At 50.7% G+C, this 20,314-nt stretch overlaps 1 protein-coding gene across 3 annotated transcripts in view; it reads right to left on the bottom strand.

Moving 5' to 3' along the window:
* PTGES2 (prostaglandin E synthase 2) overlaps positions 1-20,314 on the bottom strand; it is a 93,002-nt gene that overhangs the window by 38,246 nt on the left and 34,442 nt on the right. For 2 of the 3 annotated variants that reach the window (XM_069609162.1, XM_069609160.1), the window contains exons 2-3: positions 13,107-13,301; positions 12,928-12,983 (exon numbers count right to left, since the gene is read on the bottom strand). In XM_069609162.1, the coding sequence (XP_069465263.1) occupies positions 12,928-12,950 (23 nt within the window). In that variant the 5' untranslated portion in view covers positions 12,951-12,983; positions 13,107-13,301. The remainder of the gene's footprint in view (positions 1-12,927; positions 12,984-13,106; positions 13,302-20,314) is intronic. The other variant, XM_069609161.1, reaches the window with a different exon arrangement.

The raw sequence follows: 20,314 nt of genomic DNA, 5'->3' as shown, positions 1-20,314 counted from the left end.
TGGAATCGGAGTAAAGGAGGCAAGCTTGCATACCTGTTCCCAACCCATGCCATGGGGTTGCAGGGGCCCCCCCTCCCTTGCCTGGTTGTGATCGGAGGAGTTCTGGCCAAGGAACTCCTCCTTCTGTTTCTTCACCACTCTAACAGTTTACTCACCGATTGGCTTTGCAAATATGCGTTTCTTCACTTTCAAGGCTTCTGATCCCCAGTTTAAGACCTTTGATGCTCTAGGCCTACTCACCTCATCACAAAATGGCTTTTTAAGTGCTTGGGATCTTGTTTCTAGAAGGCAGGGCATCCCGTTTCCACTGCTTTTAGTCTTCTTACATTGGTTTCTCTGCAATTGTTTTGCAGTACTTGCCAGTCTTCACTTGCTTTACTGCCCACAATCTTCCACGCTTCAGGTTTAACCCCTGCTAATAGTCTTAAAAGTAAAATATTGGCGACCACTAGTGAGGTCACCTGTTGTCAATGTATATATGTTTAAAGTCTTGATTTAGTAATACTAATTATCTGTTATTTTCTTTGGTTAGTAGGTGGTGTGTTCTGGCCCAGTTAACAGTGTGTTTCTGTACACACCTCCTGCGTCTCATTGTACTACTGCACAGCCCCTACAATTTCTTAAGTCTAAGCCTCACTGCTCTTCCACCTAACCAGGCCGCGTTTGGCTATGGGGTCTCTTTTCTTGGTTTACTACAATAGCGCGGCTTCTCAGAACCCTTCCTCAGGGCAGGTTTTGAAACTCCATCTTTACAGTCGTCCACTGATGGGCTCCTGGGTTGTGTTTGCACCCCCCTTTATAAGGCCCCTGTTCTGAATCTTCTCCCCAGAGCAGAGCCACCCCCTGGGAGGCTATGAAGTTGAGCCTGCTCTGCATGACCCCCCCCTAGGTGTTTGGGGAAGCGGGACCTCACCAAAGCAAGTCCCCTTTGTGGGATAACTACTCCAGGTCCGAGAAAGACCTCCCAGACCAGAACCCTGTGTCAAACAACATAAATGTGGAAAACACTTCTTACTACTGACCTAATACCATCGAACAGTGACACTTCTTTGGTTTTTCCTGAAGGCAATGGTGATTTTCGTTTGAACGATACCATTGATGAAGAACACACCCCATTTTACTGTGATGAACTATTTAAACACAGAAAGAATTGAATAGAGAGCAATCTCCTATGCAGGGAGGAGACTCTGCCCCATGCACAGATGCACCTCTGCGGAAAAGATTTCTTAGAGAAACAGAGCCACGCCTGACCGCGGCGCCGGCGGTGGTGGTGGTGTGGAGAGCGTACTGAGCGCTAGCCGAATGCTGGAAGGTAGGCGTCCCATTCCACCAGCCATGGTTGAGGCAGAGATGGGGGAACCCTCATTTCCTCTGGTGGGGCGACTGCAAGTACAAAGCAGTAGGCCGGGGGCCTGGCTACAGAGACCTCATCACCAGGAAAGATACCAATCCTTGACCTTCGTATCCTACGGACGTCTACGGTCAAGAGACGTAGTTTGAGGGAAGAAAACATTCTCACATAGACAGCCTCTTCCAGAGTGACGGATACTGTGGAACATGGTTGAGAGAACCTTCGAGGTCATGGCAACCTGCACATCCTGAACGTGGCTGGGGTAGAAAAGTATGAATATGTTGTGGTGAGTGAAGGACAAGCACTCTTTGTATCCAAGTTGGGGAAGCCAACTAACTTATGAGAATCAAAGACACCGAAAGAGACAAGGAAGTCGAACGGGGCCAGAGACTATGAATTATATCCAAAGGTAACACCAAATCAGGGCAAGTCTTCAAGAGAGCCCAAAGTCTGTGGGGAGTCCGCAAGCCAGAGACGTGTTCATATGAAACCTGGAACAGTAGCAACTGGATTAAAGAACTTTTTATTTTGTTGAACCATCGTCTGAAGACAAGGAAGGAGTTGTTTTAGAACCATTATCTGGAACTTTTAAAAGACTTACAGCGTTGGGCCGGGCAGAAGTCCACCCCTGAAACTGTGTCCCAGCTTGTAAAGTGGGGGGGCCAGTTAAGGACTTTGTCGTTTGATAGGGACCCTTAGTTTAGTTTATTAGCCAGGGATTTTCACACTTCCAAATAGGGCCAGGCAGGCGCTTTTCTTTTAGGGTAAACGTAAGACAGTAAACGGGACATCCAGTCGTCAGACTCCTACTTCGGGTACGCCACGCACCCTTGACTGCATCTTTTTTTCATCGTGCTTGAGATACCCCAGGGCAGCTGTCCCTCCGCCTCGATTTTGGTTGTGGAACTAGAGCTTAAAACTAATAACACAGATGCACCACAACAAGCTATCCAGTGTAACATGGTAACTGAGTCCCGGATCAACCATTACTCCAGTCTGTTCGCCTAACAAAGCGAACATGTATTCCACACCCAGGATTCTGATCAGGGTTGGGAAGTAGAAATAAAGAGAGAGGACATTCTAGAAAACATCTGAAGAATAAGCAACTCAAAAGCCCTGGGCCCAGATGGGCGGACTAACCTAATCCTCAAGGACAGATTTCTGTGTAAATCTGTTTAAAAACATCTTGAAACAAGTGCAGATTCCAAAATCCTGCAAAAGCGCGATCATTGTGCCGGTATTTAAAAAAAGAAATATGAACTGATCCAAAAAATTATAGGCCAATAGCCTTGCTGGATGTGGCGGGAAAGATCTTCGGGACTCAGCTGCTGCAGCAACTAAACAACTGGATGCAAGCAACCGAGTGCAGAGACGAACAACAAACTGGTTTTGTGAGAGGAGTTGGATGTGGTCTCAATCTCCTCTTACTAATGGAAACCATCAAACAACAACAAAAGTATATTTAGCGTTCGTCGACCTGGCGCACTCTTGATAGTGTGGACCGGGAATTATTGTAGAAAAAGCTAGCGATGAAAAATTGCCCAAAAGGTCTCCTGCGAGCAATCAAAGAGGTATACTCAAACACTGAGAATAGGATCCATTTAGACTCGAATGGGTTACTCTTGATATTGATAATAACAGGACGAGGGGTAAAGCAAGGATGCCCATTAGGTGCTACTCTATTTAACTTCTTTATTTCAGAGGTGGGAAGATAAATCATGGAAGCAAGAGGTTTTGCTCCAAAAATAAACGGGAACCCTTTAAACGACATGCTATACGCTGATGATATTGTGTTATTAGATGTTACGCCAATTGGATTACAGAGGAAACTCAAAGCCCTGATGGGTTAGTTATAAAACGCAGCTAAAACTGAGATCCTAGTCCTTCAAAATCTTGTGGGAGCAAAAAAAGACAATAAAAAGCAATTTAAATGGAAACTAGGTCAGGAAACAATAAAATGCTTCACTCAATCACAATATCTAGGCGCTCTAATCAATGCACAAATAACAGATGATCCAATGGTCCAAAGAATTAAAAGAAAATGCAAACTCCTTGCGGCTCAAGGATCAATAATCAACAGAGAGTGGGTACATTCTCACTAAAACCGGTGAGAGAATTCTATATTGCAGAGGCGATACCATGCCTGATTTATGGGTGTGCATCAATGTTAGGTTGCTCATATAAAGTTTGGAGTGCATGTGAAAACATATTCTGGACCAGATTCCTACATCTACCTAAGGGTACCCCTACCGCCTGCATTAGATTTGAACTCAGATTAATCTCAATTAACGCTACTGTGACATGGAATAGGTTATCCATATACAGGAGTGATTGGAGCAGATGAGTTACTAGCATATAATATCTTGAGGACCATCAGGAGTAACACAAGTGGGTCTATCTTTGATGAATGGAAGCAAACATGCGATTTAACGTTACAGCAAATAAGTGCAAACAAAGAAGAACTGATAGGAAATCCAAACATGGTAAAGAGAAAGCAGTGGGACCAAGACTGGTACGAAACATGTGAGCAGAGATTAAGACACAGATGCATGGCCGTCAATGTAACCACTGAAGCAAGAGCTAGGAATACATCACCGCCATACTTCGAACTTTTTCCATGTTACAGTAAAAGGCAAACTTTCATGAAACTACGTTTGAACATATTTAAAACAAAAGAGGTTCTCAATCTGAGAAGCACGGCGGAGAAAGCTGACTCTATATGTAGATTCTGCAGAGAGAAAATGAAACATTGAAGCACCTAGTGCTAATCTGCAGCAATTTGAGAGATCTGAGAAGGAACAAGTTACTTACCTGTAACTGTTGTTCTCCAGCATGGGTCTGGCATGGATTCACATGCTCATGAATATTCCCCGTCGTCAGGCTGGGAATCCTCGGTAAAGAAAAAACCAGTTTCGTTTCTGATCTGTCTTTCGTAGTAATAACCAATCACTGGTCTCTGCGTCATACTGACCACAGCCAATGACTGCCCTCTACCTAAGCACCGCCTCTGGCAGCCATCTTCAGATTTGGAAGCACGTGAAGTGGCAGTATGACCAAGTGAAGAGCCGCAGAGGGGTAGGCGGGAGGGTTCGCATGTGAATCCATGCCAGACCCATGCTGGAGAACAACAGTTACAGGTAAGTAACTTGTTCCTTCTCCAGCATGGGGTCTGGCATGGATTCACATGCTCATGAATAAAGAATACATAGCAGTACACACATGCACAACCACGGGAGGTGGCAAAGGCTCAACATTAAGCATCACATCAACTCAACATTAAGCATCTTACCTCCTCACCAGGCTCACCTCAGGCGAACAGGTTGCGCAGCACTGCTTGGCCGACCCTGGACTCCTCCCTGGAATCCCGGTCGACGCAGTAGAATTTCGTGAAGGTGTGCGTCGACCTCCACGTAGCAGCCCTGCATATGTCCAGCAGGGGCACACCAGATAGGAACGCCGTGGTAGCTGCGATCGCTCTGGTGGAATGGGCTCTCGGACGGCCAGGCAGCGGTCGGTTTGCCAACCGGTGACAGCACATGATACAGCCGGAGAGCCATCTGGAGATGGAAGCCTTCGAGAGAGCCTTCCCCTGATTGACAGGTCCAAAGTTCACAAAGAGTTGTGACGTCTTCCGAAAACCCTTCGTGCGGTCCACGTAGAACTTCAGCGCTCTAGCTACATCCAGCTAGTGCAAAGTCCTCTCAGCCGGCGACGAAGGCGACGGGAAGAACACAGGTAACACCAAGGGTTCGTTGAGATGGAAGTCCGACGGTACCTTGGGCATGAAGGAGGGGTGCGTCCTGAGCACTACCCTCGTGTCGTGGAAAGTCAAGTACGGGGCCTTGCAGGAAAGGGCCTGGATCTCTCCCACTCGTCGTGCGGAGGTGATGGCCACAAGAAAAGCTGTTTTCCACGATAGAAACTTCAACGGGGCCGAGTGCAGAGGCTCGAACGGAGGTCCCATGAGCTTGGTCAGCACCACGTTGAGCTCCCACGCCGGGGCCGGAGCCTTCACCGGCGGGAACGATCTGAACAGTCCCTTCATGAACTCTTTCACCAGACGATGAGACCACAAGGACGTCCGCCCCGTGGTTCTGGTGTATCGGGAGATCGCAGCAAGATGAATCTTGATGGACGCGTGTGCCAGACCAGCTTTGGCCAGCGTCAGCAGGTACGGCAGTACTTGGGGAGCCGTAATCCGTAGAGGGTTAATCTTCTGTGCGTGGCACCAGACAGAGAACCTCTTCCATTTGTGTCCGTAGCATTTAAGAGTCGAGGACGCCCTGGCCTTTGCAAGAACCTCTCTGCAATCGGCCGGTATGTCGTATCCTCCAAACTCTAGCGCTGCAGGAGCCAGGCCTGCAAGTTCAGCGACTTCGGGTCGTGGTGGAGGATGGCGCCTCCTTCCCTGGAGAGTAGATCCGCGTCCGCCGGCAGCTTGATCGGCGGGGACGCTGACAAGTCCAGAAGGTCCGGGAACCATATCTGCCTCGGCCACGCAGGTGCGACGAGGATCATCCTGCACCGTGACCTCTTGAGCTGGTTGACGAGCCGGATTAGCAGAGGCAAGGGAGGGAACGCGTAGAGGAACAGGCCCTCCCAGGGGAACGAGAAAGCATCGCCCATGCTCCTCGTCTGGGGAAACCTGCTGGCGAACCTCCGGCACTTGGTGTTCGTCGCCGTCGCGAACAGGTCGATCTGGGGTGTGCCCCACCGTCGGAAGAGGCGATCCACCAGGTCCTGCCGTAGTTCCCACTCGTGGCACGAGCGCAGCTCCCTGCTGAGTGAGTCGGCGATGGTGTTTTTTATCCCTGCCAGATGAAACGGCACCAGAAAAATCCCTTGGGCGACGGCCCAATGCCACAGGTCCTGCGCCTCCTTGGACAGCGCTGGGGACCTGGTTCCGCCCTGTTTCCTGATGTAAAACATGGTGGTGGTGTTGTCGGTGAAGATCCTCACCACCTTGCCCTTGAGGGACGGAAGGAAGGACCCGAGGGCCCAAAACACTGCACGGAGCTCCAGGACGTTGATATGCAGGGACTTCTCCGTCGGGAGCCAGAGTCCCCTTGCGTGCAGATTTTCGGTGTGCGCTCCCCACCCTTCCAGGGAGGCATCCGTGGTCACAGTCTCCTGGTGGGCTGGGGTCTGGAAGTCCATGCCCGCCGTCAGATGCGCGCGGGTGCCCCACCACCGTATCGCTCGTCGGAAACTCTCGTCGAGCTTGATCCTTTCCTCGAAGCTGCCCGTCGTCTGGATCCAGCGCGCATCCAGGAATTCTTGCAACGGGCGCATCCGGAGCCTGCACATGGGAATGAGGTAGATGCAGGAAGACATCATCCCGAGGAGGGACTTGATGGACCTCACTTTGGCCGCGTCGGCCACCAACATCCGTTGCACCTTGCCCAAGATGGTCCTGGTCCTCTCCTCCGACGGGGAGGCCAGAAGGGACACTGTGTCGAGCCTCGCTCCCAGAAACAGTGCGACTTGCGCGGGCACAAGGTGGGATTTGGCGTAGTTCACGGAGAATCCCAGGTCCGTGAGGAGTTGGACGGCTCTTGCCGTGTGGACCACGGCGAGCTCCCTTGTCTTGGCGCGGATGAGCCAGTCGTCCAGGTAGGGGTAGACGTGAATCCCCTCGCGGCGCAGCTGCGCCGCCACCGGTGCGAGGCACTTGGTGAATACCCTGGGTGCCGACCGTAGTCCGAAGGGAAGGGCTTTGAACTGGTAATGACGCCCTTGGACCACGAATCTGAGGAATTTTCGGTGCCCCTTTAGGATGGGAATGTGGAAGTAGGCATCCTCCAAATCCAACGACGATAGGAAGTCTCCTTTCTCCAGCTGACCCAGGACGTGCTGGAGGGTGACCATCCGGAACTTCTGCGCCTTGATGAACTTGTTCAGACGTCGCAGGTCTAGGATGGGGCGCCATCCTCCCGTCTTCTTCTTCACGAGGAAGTATCGCGAGTAGACTCCGGAGCCCCGAAGCCTCTTTGGGACGAGTTCGATGGCGCCCTTTCTGAGCATCGCCTTTACCTCCAGGAGAAGTTGAGGGACGTGAAGTTCTTTCCTGGCCACGGGGGGGACGCGCGGGCACCTTCTTTGAAACTCGAGCGCGTGGCCCCGGGCCAGGGCGTCCAGCACCCAACGGTCGGTGGAGATGGACTCCCACACGCTGACGAAGCCCGCCAGCCGGCCTCCCACCGGGGTGCTTCGGTGGGGGCCCGACCCCACGGCCGGTTCAATCCTGCTTGGACGCGGCCTTGCCGCCTTGACCTCCTTGGCGACGACGGCGGGGTCCGCTAGACTTGCCTCGTCCTCTGTAGGCCTCTTGCGACGACGAGCGGGCCGCTTGACGGTAGGAAGCGAAACCGCCGCCGGAACCTTTGGAGGCGCCCTTGCCTCCGCCGCTCCGAAAGGGCGTTCGTCGTTGCTGCAGGACTCCAAGGGCCCGGGCCGTCTCAGTATCCGCCTTGATGGCCTGAAGGGAATCGTCCACAGTCTTCCCAAACAGGTTGTTCCCGTCGAAGGGCATGTCCAGGACTCTGGTCTGGACGTCCTGCCGAAAGTCCGTAGCTTTGAGCCATCCACGACGTCGAAGGCAAACGCCGTTGCCCAGCTGGCGGAACCCAGTGTCGGCGATGTCCGTCGCCCCGGTGATGGCGTGGTCCGACGCCACCTCACCTTCCTGCAGGATCTCAAGGGCCTCCGCCCTCTTGTCGTCCGGCAGAAAATCCAGCAGGGGAGCTATCTTGTACCAGAGCTCCCTGTCGTAGCGGGCCACGATAGCCAAGGCGTTGGCCGCTTTAATCGTCGTCGCTGCCGACGAGATGACTCTACGTCCCATAGCATCCAATTTCTTTCCCTCGCCGTCCGGCGGGGAAGTCGATGTGGAGGCCGCACCCCCCCCCCCCGCTTTCTTCCTGGCTGCCGCGGAGACGACGGAGTCCGCGGAGGCATAGGGGGGCCGTGTCCGGGACCCGGTACTTTTTCTCGTACCGGTCTCTTCTAGCTGGCGTCGTGGAAGGGTTCTTGAGGAGGGAAAGGCCCTCATCCCAAATGTCGTCCAACAGAGGCACTGCGAGGACCGTCTTCCTCTTGGCCTCGCGCCGCTGATAAAGGAAGCCTTCCTTTTTCTTCTCCTCAGGGCAGAGTTGGAAAAGCTCGGAAGCCCTGGAGATCATGGAGTGGAAAAATCCGATCTCGTCGGGCGGAGAAGCCCTGGTGGGAGGCGACGACGGAAAATCCTCATCGTATGCCTCGTCGTCCGTACCCGTCGCTGCCGTGTCAGTCCCCGTATCATCCCCTCGGGTGGACGGGGAGGAGGGCTGGACGGGGCGCGACGGTTGAAAAGGAGGTGGTGGATGGATCCTTCTTTTCTTGGTAGGGGGAACACCAGAAGGTCCCGGTTCTGGATCCCCCGACGGGAGAGGTTCCTCCGTCGGTAACGGTAGCCTCGTCCTTATCTCGGAGCATAAGGACTGTATGGCCAACAAAATGGCCGCCGAGTTGTCTTGCGGCGCTGGCAGAGGGGAATCCGACGGGCGAGCAGGGGCCCCGTCGGTATCCTCGACGATGTCGTCGTCGTCACCTGCGTCGGGGTCCATTCCGATGGGCTGGCCTTCTTCCACGCCTAGGCCGTGGCTTAAGACCTCGATCAGCTCCTCTTCTGAGGTTGAGGCCGAATCTACGACGACGCCCTGCCCCCCCTTCTTCCCCACGGAGGGTTTCACGGGGGTCCTATCGATGGGCACAAATGAAGACTCCCTCCGAGGAGGCAGGGAGATTCTGGGCCCTGAGGTCGCCACCACTGGTGCAGCCACCACAGGCTGAGCCAGGGCCGCCGCGACCGTTTCGATAGAGGGCTTGGTCGGATGGATCAAGGCCTTCACCACCTTAGGTGCGCTCACCGCCTTATCCTTGAGGGAGGGGGCACTGCCACGCTCCTCCTCTGCCTTAGAGCTCGACCGGGGCCTCTCCAGGAGCTTCGCCGGGTGCTCGGCCTTCCTCTTACCCGACCCAGAGCGTTGGCTCGTGGTTGATGGTGCCGGGGAGGGTGCGCCCTGCCTGGCGCCCGTAGAGCCCGACCGTTCGGCGCTCCCGGTGCCAGCGGACTCGCGGTGCTTGGCCTTATGTTGGGCCCCCGTCGCCGGGGCGCCCTCAAAGGTCTTAGAAGACCGCTCGGATTTCTTCTTCTTCTCGCCAGACGGGCCCTTACCCTCCAGCCAGTTGGCGAGACGTTGATGGCGGTCCTTCATGGTCCGTTCCGACATGTTGCCGCAAAACGCACAGTCCTTCTCCACGTGCGTCTTGTCCTCATGAAGGCAGTAAAGGCAGAAAGAGTGTTCGTCCTCCTTGAAGACGTTCTGCAGCTGGCATCCAGGGCAGACCCTGAACAGCTTTCCGGGCGTCGAGCTTCCCTTCTCCTGGGCCATCTCCGAGACCGGGCCTGAGAAGCTTCTGGAGTCCTCCGAAGTGTAGCTCGACGAATCTTCACCCTTGAGGGGCACAGATGAATCCGACACGGGTCCCCGTTGATCGGATGTAGGATCGGTGGAGCTTGAGGCTCTTTTGACCGAAAGAATCGAAGTTTTTTGTGAAAAAGCGCGAAAAATAGCACTAACGCTCGAGAGCAATAGCACGAGGATCCCAACACATGAACGTGCGGTAAAAATCTGAAGATGGCTGCCAGAGGCGGTGCTTAGGTAGAGGGCAGTCATTGGCTGTGGTCAGTATGACGCAGAGACCAGCGATTGGTTATTACTACGAAAGACAGATCAGAAACGAAACTGATACTGGTTTTTTCTTTACCGAGGATTCCCAGCCTGACGACGGGGAATATTCATGAGCATGTGAATCCATGCCAGACCCCATGCTGGAGAACTAAACACCTGGGAATGGAGATTAAGAAAAGACAAAATCGCTGTGGAGAAGAATGGTGGGAGAATATGCTTGCCGGAAATGAAAGAAAACTGACTTTCGCATTAATATTCTACCTGGAAGAATTGGAAGCTAGACTCATGAAATAATTAGGCCGAAACTACCGATGGGGCAAATCACCAATAGAACATTTTCATGGAAATTGATAGACACAGAATCTCTTTTGAATTTTGCTCTTAACGGATGTTTCAAAAGTTGTAATTACCTAAATGAAATTAATTTAAAAGAAATATTCAGTGGGATATTCCTGCTTCCTCAGCTGGGTCGCAACCTTCGTCTGTCTGAAAGACCTGCATGCACAACTTACCTGTTGTATCACAATAAACGACAAGACTATTGCACTTGTCGCATTGTTTTCTATGGGTGAAGTTTGACTGAGTACCTGAAATCGTGACCTTCTCGTGAGGTCCGAGTGAGCATTGGTCATGGTACCAGAGTTTTACTTTTTAAAGCACTGAAGTGAATTTTAACCCCATATCACCCATTGCTCAAAAGTTGCGTTAAACATTCCTTTCCACATTGAAGCTGTGTACCCTGCATTTTTAAGTGTCATTGTATCCAAATGGAACATCCAACTGTTTCTAATGTCTGTGCTTAGTGTTTCACTAACTGTAGGAGAGTTGCTATTGTTTAGTATACAATGCTTGGACAAAGGGGTGCAGAGGAGGATTATCCCAGCTCCTTCTCAGCAGTGAAGCTAGACTGTTGTACATCATTTACCAGTGATTGTTTGAACTAACTTGGTGCAATGCCATGCGCGCACAAACTACTGATTGGTCACACTAAACCTTTTCACCAGAGGTATTCTGAAAGTTACTAACAGATACCTACACTATACAAGCACCAAGGTCACATAACACCACTGCACCCACCGCCACCATCTTAGTGCTGTGCTACTACTAGACATAGTACCGTGGATATGCAACACAAAACCACAGGCCTATAACCTACAATATCTCAGCACTGCAGCCTCCCTGGCTTAGCAGGGATCACTAACCAAACAAGAAAAGAATGTTTGTCACAGAGCACCACACTCCTGGACTGCTCCTGCCCAAGCAGGGGTGTGTATCTGACAGGCAGCGAGAGGAGAGTCATCTACTTGCTATATTGCTTCAATTCAAAGGGGCTGAATCTCCAGCAAATGGGAACTGGGGCCCAAAACTATCATCACCTCATCCATTCTTTCCAGCACTCCCCAAAGTCTTCTGATCTGACATTTCACAGCCATGAACACTCATCCTGCTGTTGGCAAGGGGTTGTTTTGTCACTAATCCATGGTGTAGATCCTCACACTGGCCTTGAAGAAAGCCTCCTGCGGTTAACATAAGCTATCCCATCAAGGAATGCACTGTTGCTGAAAGTGCAAATAATGGGGAGACGAAGGCAAACAAAGGGGGCAGGGGGTATATGGGGTTTGGGGGTGGAGGCCAAAGGAAGGCGGGCAAACGAGGGAAGGCAGGCAAAGGGGGAGGAGACCAAAGGAAGGAAGGCAGGCAAGAGGGGGGGGGCAAAGGGAAGGCAGGCAAAGGGGGAGGAGGCCAAAGGAAGGTTGGCAAAGGGGGAGGAGGTGGGCAAAGGGGGAAGAGCCCGAAGAAAGGCGGGCAAAGGGGGAGGAGGCCAAGGGAAAACAGGAAAAAAGAGGGGGAGGAGACCAAAGGAAGGCAGGCAAAGGGGGGGGGTCAAAGGCAGGCATGGGGGGGAAAAGGAAGGCAGGCAAGAGGGGGCAAAAAGGAAGGCAGGCAAGAGGGGGCAAAAAGGAAGGCAGGCAAGGGGGGGCAAAAAGGAAGGCAGGCAAGGGGGGGCAAAAAGGAAGGCAGGCAGGGGGGGCAAAAAGGAAGGCAGGCAAGGGGGGCAAAAAGGAAGGCAGGCAAAGGTAGGGGGCAAAAAGGAAGGCAGGCAAAGGTAGGGGGCAAAAAGGAAGGCAGCAAAGGTAGGGGGCAAAAAGGAAGGCAGGGGGCAAAAAGGAAGACAGGCAAGGGTGGGGGGCAGGGGGAAGGGAGGCCAAAGGAAGGAGGGCAAAGGGGGGGGAAGGAAGGCAGTCAAATTGGGGGAGGCCAAAGGAAGGCAGGCAAAGGAAGGTGGGCAAAGAGGGGGCGAGGCCAAAGGAAGGCGTTCAAAGAGGGCGAAAGGCAAAGGAAGTCTGAGAAAAAAAAGGAGGGTCCAAAGGAAGGCGGGCAAAGAGGGGGAGGCCAAAAGGAAGACAGGCAAAGGGTGGGGGGAGGCCAAAAGGAAGACAGGCAAAGGGTGGGGGAAGGCCAAAAGGAAGGTGGGCAAAGGGGAGGGGGAAGAGGCCAAAGGAAGACAGGCAAGGGGGAGGCCGAAAAGGAAGACAGGCAAGGGGGAGGCCGAAAAGGAAGACAGGCAAGGGGGAGGCCGAAAAGGAAGACAGGCAAGGGGGAGGCCGAAAAGGAAGACTGGCAAGGGGGAGGGCAGAAAAGGAAGACTGGCAAGGGGGAGGGCAGAAAAGGAAGACTGGCAAGGGGGAGGGCAGAAAAGGAAGACTGGCAAGGGCGAGGCGAAAAGGAAGACAGGCAATGAAGGGGCATAAGGAAGGACCAACACTAGAGGCAAAAGGAAGGCAGGCAATGGGAGAAAAGACTAGCAACTCATCTGACCTCGGGGTGTGCAAATGACCATACCTGGATACCAGGAACGTCTTCATTACGCTGATGATCACAGAGGAGTCATTAAGCTGCTGCATAAAAGAAAGAGACATCTGAAAGTAACCTGAAAGTAATTGCCAATTAAGCAATTAAGAGCCATGTGCCATTGAACTGGACACAGACCTAACCAAAACAGTAAGCTGAGCAATACTCACCAGGGTGTCTCCGGAGCCAGCTATCAAGATGGGAACCTTCCGGTAGCTGGAGAACTTTATTTCACTCCGTAGCACAGGATTAACCTCCACGATTTCATGGGGCACCTTGTGGTATTCAAGGAAGGCGCGGACCTTACTGCAGAATGGACACGTCTGATATTGATAGAGGGTCAGCGAGAGGTCATCTTCAGAGAACTGCAAATATACAATTACCAGAACAAGTTTCAGAACCCCAAAGAAAGATCAGCAGTGCAAGTAACTAGCCAGACAGGTCAGACATTACTACAGGCTAGCCTGACTTCTGCACAGGGTAGAAGATGTGGTAGAGAGCCGACATAGTGGAAGACTACTGAGCACGAGTACTCCACGCAGACTGCAGGATCAGGATGCTAATGGCAACGGGTCATGATTTACCAGTCTCTTAAGGTTAGAGGAGACAGGAGGGTGAACAGGCTCCCGGTGGGGGCAACAAAACAGGTCAGATTATTCCTGGGCGTCTCGAGGACCTTGGGTCATTTTCAAAATTCCAACACAAGCTTACACCTATTCTGTACATACAGTACCCCCCCCCCCCACCTTCAGCTACAGTGATACAGTTGTCCCCCCTCACCCATTTGCATTAAGTCCGCAATCACAGTTACACCGACCCACACTTGATAACCTCTCTGGGTCTCTCATCACTAATGTCCATCCCGGTCTCTCGGGCTTGAAGGATTAGGTACTGTTTATAAGGACTCCAGATGTCTTTGGGTCTGGCACAGGGGTGCACCACACTGCCATATTCCATCTCCATTTCATTACAATAAAGAATATCTTCGTCCCATCAAATGTAGCAGGCTGTCGTGACCTACCCCACACCATCGTAACCCTCCTTTTAGCTAGCAATAGTCCAGCCAACTAGCTCACTAGACCAGCAATCTGTCGGGTGTCACCCAAAAAGGGCCTCCGTTGAGTCAGGTTCTACCCTCTCCACTGTAATAATACTCTGTGTTTCAAACACTCCCTCCCAGAAATGCATAACCGGCGGGCAGCTCCACGCTGCATGTAGAAAGTCTGCTGGTGTACTTGCACATCATAGGCAGTCATCCGGTGCATCAGGGAAAAATGTACGCAACCTCACCGGGGTGTACTAAAATTGATGCAGGAATTTAAAGTGGTTCAACTTGAATCTACTATTCAGGGCTACTTTCCCCATCTGAGCACAACAGTACTTCCACACTTCATCCGTGACAGCCCCTCTCAAGGAGGCCTCCCATTCCCCTACCCCGTCCCCTGAGAGGATTCAGCCAGATACTCCTTCACATCCTGTACTTTACTGTAAAGATAAGACAAATCTGCCCACATCTGCCCTCTCCATCATTTCATAGAATATATGGGCCACCTTCAGCTCACTCAGAAAGGTGGGAAACAAGCTTTTCAGAGTCTCTCTCAATCTGAAATATAGAAACAAGTCCTAGGGAGTCATAGTTCCCCCATCAAATAGTCCCTCCACGGTTAGCAACTGGCCCTCCAGGAAGAGCTTCCGAAAGGAGGCAATACCCAAATCGCTTCATACAGCGCATTAACCCCAGCTCGCTTGCCAGTGGTAGGCCTGGGATATGAATAACCGGAAGCATCAGAGAATAAAGAACTTCCCCCTTCTTTTCAATACATGCCCAGGATCTACAGGACAATGCTACCATATTCTCGACCGTAGTCATCCCAGCTGGGGCAGCCAGTATCGCTGCTCGCAACAAGGAGGACGCCACCAAAGCCCTCTCTACCTCCACGTGTCTTTGGTCTGCTCCCTCCCCGAACCAATATATCGCCTGCGCCACCTCATAATACACCTCAAAGTCTGGTAGTGCCAAGCCCTTGTCTCCAATGACGCGTGCAACAGGCAAGGTATAAAGCAATGAAACCATGGAGAGAAAACCCCCGCCCTCCCATTCCCATCCTACGAAAAACCATAAAGAGGAAGGGCCATTCAACTGAATCAAACGCTTTCTCGGCATCCAATAGTGCTGCAACTCTATTGCACTATCGTCTTCCTGCAGGACCACAGACAGTAAACGAAATATCCTCTGTAAGCCGTACGAGGTAGATTGTCCCAGTATGAATCCAGACTGGTCAGACCTCTCACATTTGTGAATCAAAGGTGCTAACAGTTTGGCTAAGATCATGTTATCTAAATTAAATACGTGAAATTGGGAGATAAGAGCACTGTTCCGCCTCCTTCCCCGTTTCAACAATATGGTGACCACCGCCTTCCTCAGATACCGGCAACTCACCCGTCTCAAGGGCCTGCTGATACACTTCCAAAAGGCGTGGAGCTAGCTTCACTGCAAAATGATGTATAAAACTCAGCCGTAAACTGCCAAGTCACAGGGCTTTCCCAGTCGAAAGCACCTTAAACACTTACACTCAAGGTTTCTTGGTTAGTCCGTTATAGAAGCCTTCTTCAGAAGGGAGCAAGATATGTAACAATTATAATACACTTCAAAACACACTGTTTCTCTAAATCAGATGAAATCCATTGGGGATGGCACACAGACACTTCCCTACACCCTCAGGTGACTTAAATAGCCAGGACACTGGACATTGATGTATCACTGGTACATTTAGAGCAATATGGAGTTTGGGTGCAAAGGATTAGATTGGGGAATAAAACAAAGGCTAACAATTCATAAACTTGTAAGTACTTTAAAAACCCTCCAATGCAAAGTAAATTAACCCTGTCCTGGGGGAAAGGTAAAAGCTCAAAGTCAGAGGTAGAAGAGTCTCTGCGGGAGCCAGGACAGTCAATGTTAGTTGAGCAAAGTCTATGGGAGCTGAAGATCTTCTTTGCAGTTAAGTAAAAGTCTTGCACAATTGTTTTTAGAAATGTTTGTAGAAATAAGATTCACTTGAAGGGCCACAAGCTGGGAGGCTTGTGAGGGGGAAAGCGGTCAGCAACTCTGCAATGGCAACCAAGACAAGTCTCAACTGAGAGCAAGTATGGCTACACAACAAGCGGTAAATCCTCTTAGGTTTACAGTATCTTTGGTTAGAAAAAAATGGTTCCAGCTGTGTGGCTCTGCATATCCTGTTCCTGTGCCTCAGTCGTGAGGACAAGAGGCAGGACTTCTGGGGACTTCTGCAAAACTATGGGAAGGTTGGCGGTAGCAATGGGCAAACTGCAATTCAGCGGCACTTCACGGTTTCAGCTCCTCGCGGCTGACCGCAAATAGCAACACTGCGGTTCTCGGATACCACTTCAGACTTTCCTTGCATCTGGGGTCCAGCACTCTGTTGAGGTGGCTCAGGCTTGGTCAGTCCTGCTTCAGGGAAGTCCAGAGGATCTTCCTGGCCCTCGGGTCCGACTTAAAAGCAATCCACTTGATTTGGTGTTCCTCTCCCTGGCACTACGGTACCAGCAGCAGGAGTACAGCCAGCTCCGAGAGGATGTCCAAACGAGTTCACTTTGGAGTGGATTGGTCCCACTAACTTAAGGGAAGAAGTCGCCCTTGCAGAGCTTCTCTAGTTGAAACGAATTTGGAGCTTCAGCACAGCAGCAGGGCTTCACCCGGCAAACCAACAGTACAGGAGTTGCAGCAGGCGTCTCTTCCAAGTTCTTCTTCGGATTCATTTGTCCAGTGGTTGACTCTGCCTTCCAAGCCAAATCCTCACCTTTTATGCAGGTTTCTCCCATTCATTCCAGCCTAGCTGTCAGTCACACAGCAGAGTGGCTGACAGGCAGCCGGCAAATCACCTTTGTGTGCTTTCCTGTAACCAAGGGGATTAAGCACAGGGAGTTTCGGGCACCTCCCTCACTTCCTGCTCCTGCCAGACATACTGGAGCCAGAGGAGGGCTTCACTCGTGAATCCCACCAAAGACAAAACGAACAAAGGGACCAAACCTGGTTTGGCGCGCAGAGTCAATCTCAAGAAGGACCTTTCCAGCAAGAAATGCTGAAAAAACAAGACCGGAGCCATTTTGACGAAACGAGTAACAGGACTCCACGTATGTCAGCCCCTGCCTTCCCCTGTAGGCCCACACCTCCACCCAGCACTGTCTCACCTCCCTCCAGTACCAGCTATTGCTGTGTGCAGTTAGCACCGCTCCAATATAAATGAGTTTGCCTGCTCTTCACCTGCACAATCCTGGGGGTGGTCAGCCAAGCCTCCTATAACACCAATGCCCATGTGTATAAGGGCACACCCCTACAACCTGCCAGCATGTTCCAGGGTGCCATAATATGTCAGGTTTCATACATTTACTGACAGGGGCTCTGTAATCGTGATTGGCAGCTTCACCCATGAGCCACACTTTGCAGGGCCTCTACCCCCACCATCAACGCTTCCGTGTGGCCTCTGTGGCCACACTGACTACCGTCCGAGCATCTCGGTTGCCCTGATGGGCCCTGCTTATAGTAATTCACTTTTTCTCACTGAGGCCCAGCAGCACTCCGGTTCCACCTCCGTTGCACAACCAATGCACCCCATTGCAACCGTGAGCTCCGACGAACGGAAACAAGTATTGTGACTGCGTTGCCTCTGCAGGCGGGTGCCACTCACCCCCGTGCTAGCGGGGTCCTCCGGAGCTTTCACCGCTGGGGCCATCCGCCTTTAATACATTTAGCACCACAGCTTATGAACACTGCCAATCTGATCTCCCTCTGTCGACAGCAGGGCCACAGCTCGGGGAGCAGAACCGTCACGTCCACAGCATGGCTCACCAGCTGCCTGTGTGAGTCTTCATACCCATGTGCCGTAGGCCGGGCCACTCTCTTTTTCGCCTCATTGCACACCCTCAGTTCAAAGGCTACAGCTCCAAGATTCCACAGGGGTATGCCCAAGGGATTCACGCAGCCGATGCACCCATTAGAATTTGGTCAAAGGTCGGGAAGTATTAGGATCTCACAGGTCTGCGACCATCTTGGCTGGGCTCACCAGACCCCCATGTCACCTCACTTTGTAGTGACGGAATTTGTCATGTCCTAAAAGTACAAAGTTTGCAAATGTGAGCAAAAGTGCAAGGCTTTGGTCAATAGAAAAGTATGGAAAAGGAAAAATCAGTGTTCAAATGATATGTGTTTTAACCAGCTCTCCTCCCCACGTTAGGCCTCACAGAGTAAGGCAGTCCTTGTAGGCAGGATGACGCACTCTGATTCTGTTTTCAACACAATACACAGTTCACGATCGTGGATCGAGGCCCGCTTGGCCGTCCACATTAAAGTCTCTTTCTCCAACTTCCAAAATAAGGTTTTCACCAAAACGTTCACAAAGATCCCCCACTGTCGGGCACAGACCTTTCACCACACAGTTCTCGTAGGTCAGACCTCTCATGATACAGTTCAACACAACCTTGCAAGGGGGCTCCCTTCCACAAGCTTATACTTCGGGTCTCCCTCTGTCAGGCTCGGTCTTCTGCGATTTGCTAACAGCCATAAAAGGAGGAGTGTGTAAAAAGGAGCTGCTGCACATTTGTATCCCCAAAGGATGCTGAGAATGGGTCACTATCCCACGTCATCGGGGCAGTGCCCAATCTAAGTGTTCAAATGAAGAAAGAATGTGGATTTCATAACACAGATTGGCTAACACTTGCCTTTGATTGGGTCCTGTCGTGGCTGGGGACAGCAGTAAAAATACTGGTGCCTGTGATCGTATTCTTCTTGGTCCTCTTCTGCACGTGCAAATTGGGTCTCCGATGTTGTGTCAATATAGTCCCTGATAGTGCAAAGATGATGGTATCAATTGGGGGGGGGATCTAAAACACCTTGCCATACAAAAAACAGCGAAACTCAAACTAATATTTCTGGGGTTGTAGAGATGTTGGGTGGGGATGAGTTTGTTACTGTAGAAGTAACGAAAGGGGGGAATGTTGGGGGTGCGGGAAGACCCTAGTTCCTTCCCAAGTGCTTTAGAATTAACCAGGACTTCTTTTAGGTGCTATAATGGGGGGAGGAGGGTCACTGGGAAGGTTTTCTCAAGCAAATATAATCACATACACAGACATAGGCAGACACTAAAGCAGACCGTTATTGTTTAAATATAAGGTGAAATCTGACAAAGAAAGCAATGAAAAGGGCAGATGACAATCGGAAGGCCCTCCTGGAATACCAGAAGAAACCAATGAGAACTAAAAAAGGTGGCATAAATTCATAAAATGATCTACCGGAACTGGAAGATTCTAGAAAAAGGCGGCATCCCTATAGAGAAGCCGCTAATAGCATTCCGAAGAAGTAAAACTATCACAGATCAAATCATGAGGAACGATATTACAGCACGGAAAAAGAAACAGCCTACATTGACTGAAACATGGGGATTAAAAACTCCAATAGGTCATTTTCCCTGTGGATCTTGTACCTGCTGTCAGCAAACCAATAAAACATCAGAAATAGATATAGGTCTGGAAGAAAAATGGAAACAATGCAACATGAAAAGCTGCAATTCGACTTTTATAGTCTATGGTATTTGGTGTTCATGTAAGAAACTATACGTAGGGAAAACGGAAAGGAAAATAAAGCTAAGGATAACGGAGCATAAGAGCTGCATCAAAAACCGTGTCCACTCAGCAGCCTTAGTAGGGCATTTTGTTGAAAACATTCACAAACCAGAAGACCTGACATGGTCTGTCATTTTAAAAATTGAAACGGAGCAATGATCCTAATGTAGATCGGAAAAGGCTACTGAAAAAAGGAAGAGAGTTGATTTTTCTCACTAAGAGTGCGTTAACAGGCTTAAATGAAAGAATAGAATAAATACATGATGCCCGTGATTATTAAAACTGTGGACCATCAGATATAAAATCTATGCTAGTCCATGCGATGTGTAAAGAATAGAGTTAGATAGGAGCACATGTCCAAAAACATTCTAGACGCTAAATATGGGTAATTAGAAGTACAAAGGAGCCAATTGGGACGCTTGAAACCAGATAAACACACTAGGGTTATGAAGCATACATACCTGTATATATCTCCTCTCCGCTGAGCCAAAAGGTCACGGGATGTCTAAAAAAAGACAAACACGGAACGAGGTAAACATTGCTAAACCCAAGCCAATAGATGTTTGGGAGTTGAATCTAATTGTATATATTATCTTCCCACATCTGTATATCTCTTTAAATACAGGATATGCTGAATCCAGAATGACCATACAGAAGTGTGTATTCCTTCTAGCTGTAAACAAAACAACAGCTACTCGAATTGAAAAATGATTACCCATACAGGTAATTATGACATGTAATT

Source organism: Ambystoma mexicanum, chromosome 8 (genome assembly GCF_040938575.1).
Source record: "Ambystoma mexicanum isolate Mex_15411 chromosome 8, UKY_AmexF1_1, whole genome shotgun sequence".
NCBI lineage: Eukaryota > Metazoa > Chordata > Amphibia > Caudata > Ambystomatidae > Ambystoma > Ambystoma mexicanum.
Note: the sequence above shows the minus strand (reverse complement) of the source record. Positions and strands in the feature narration are given on the sequence as shown.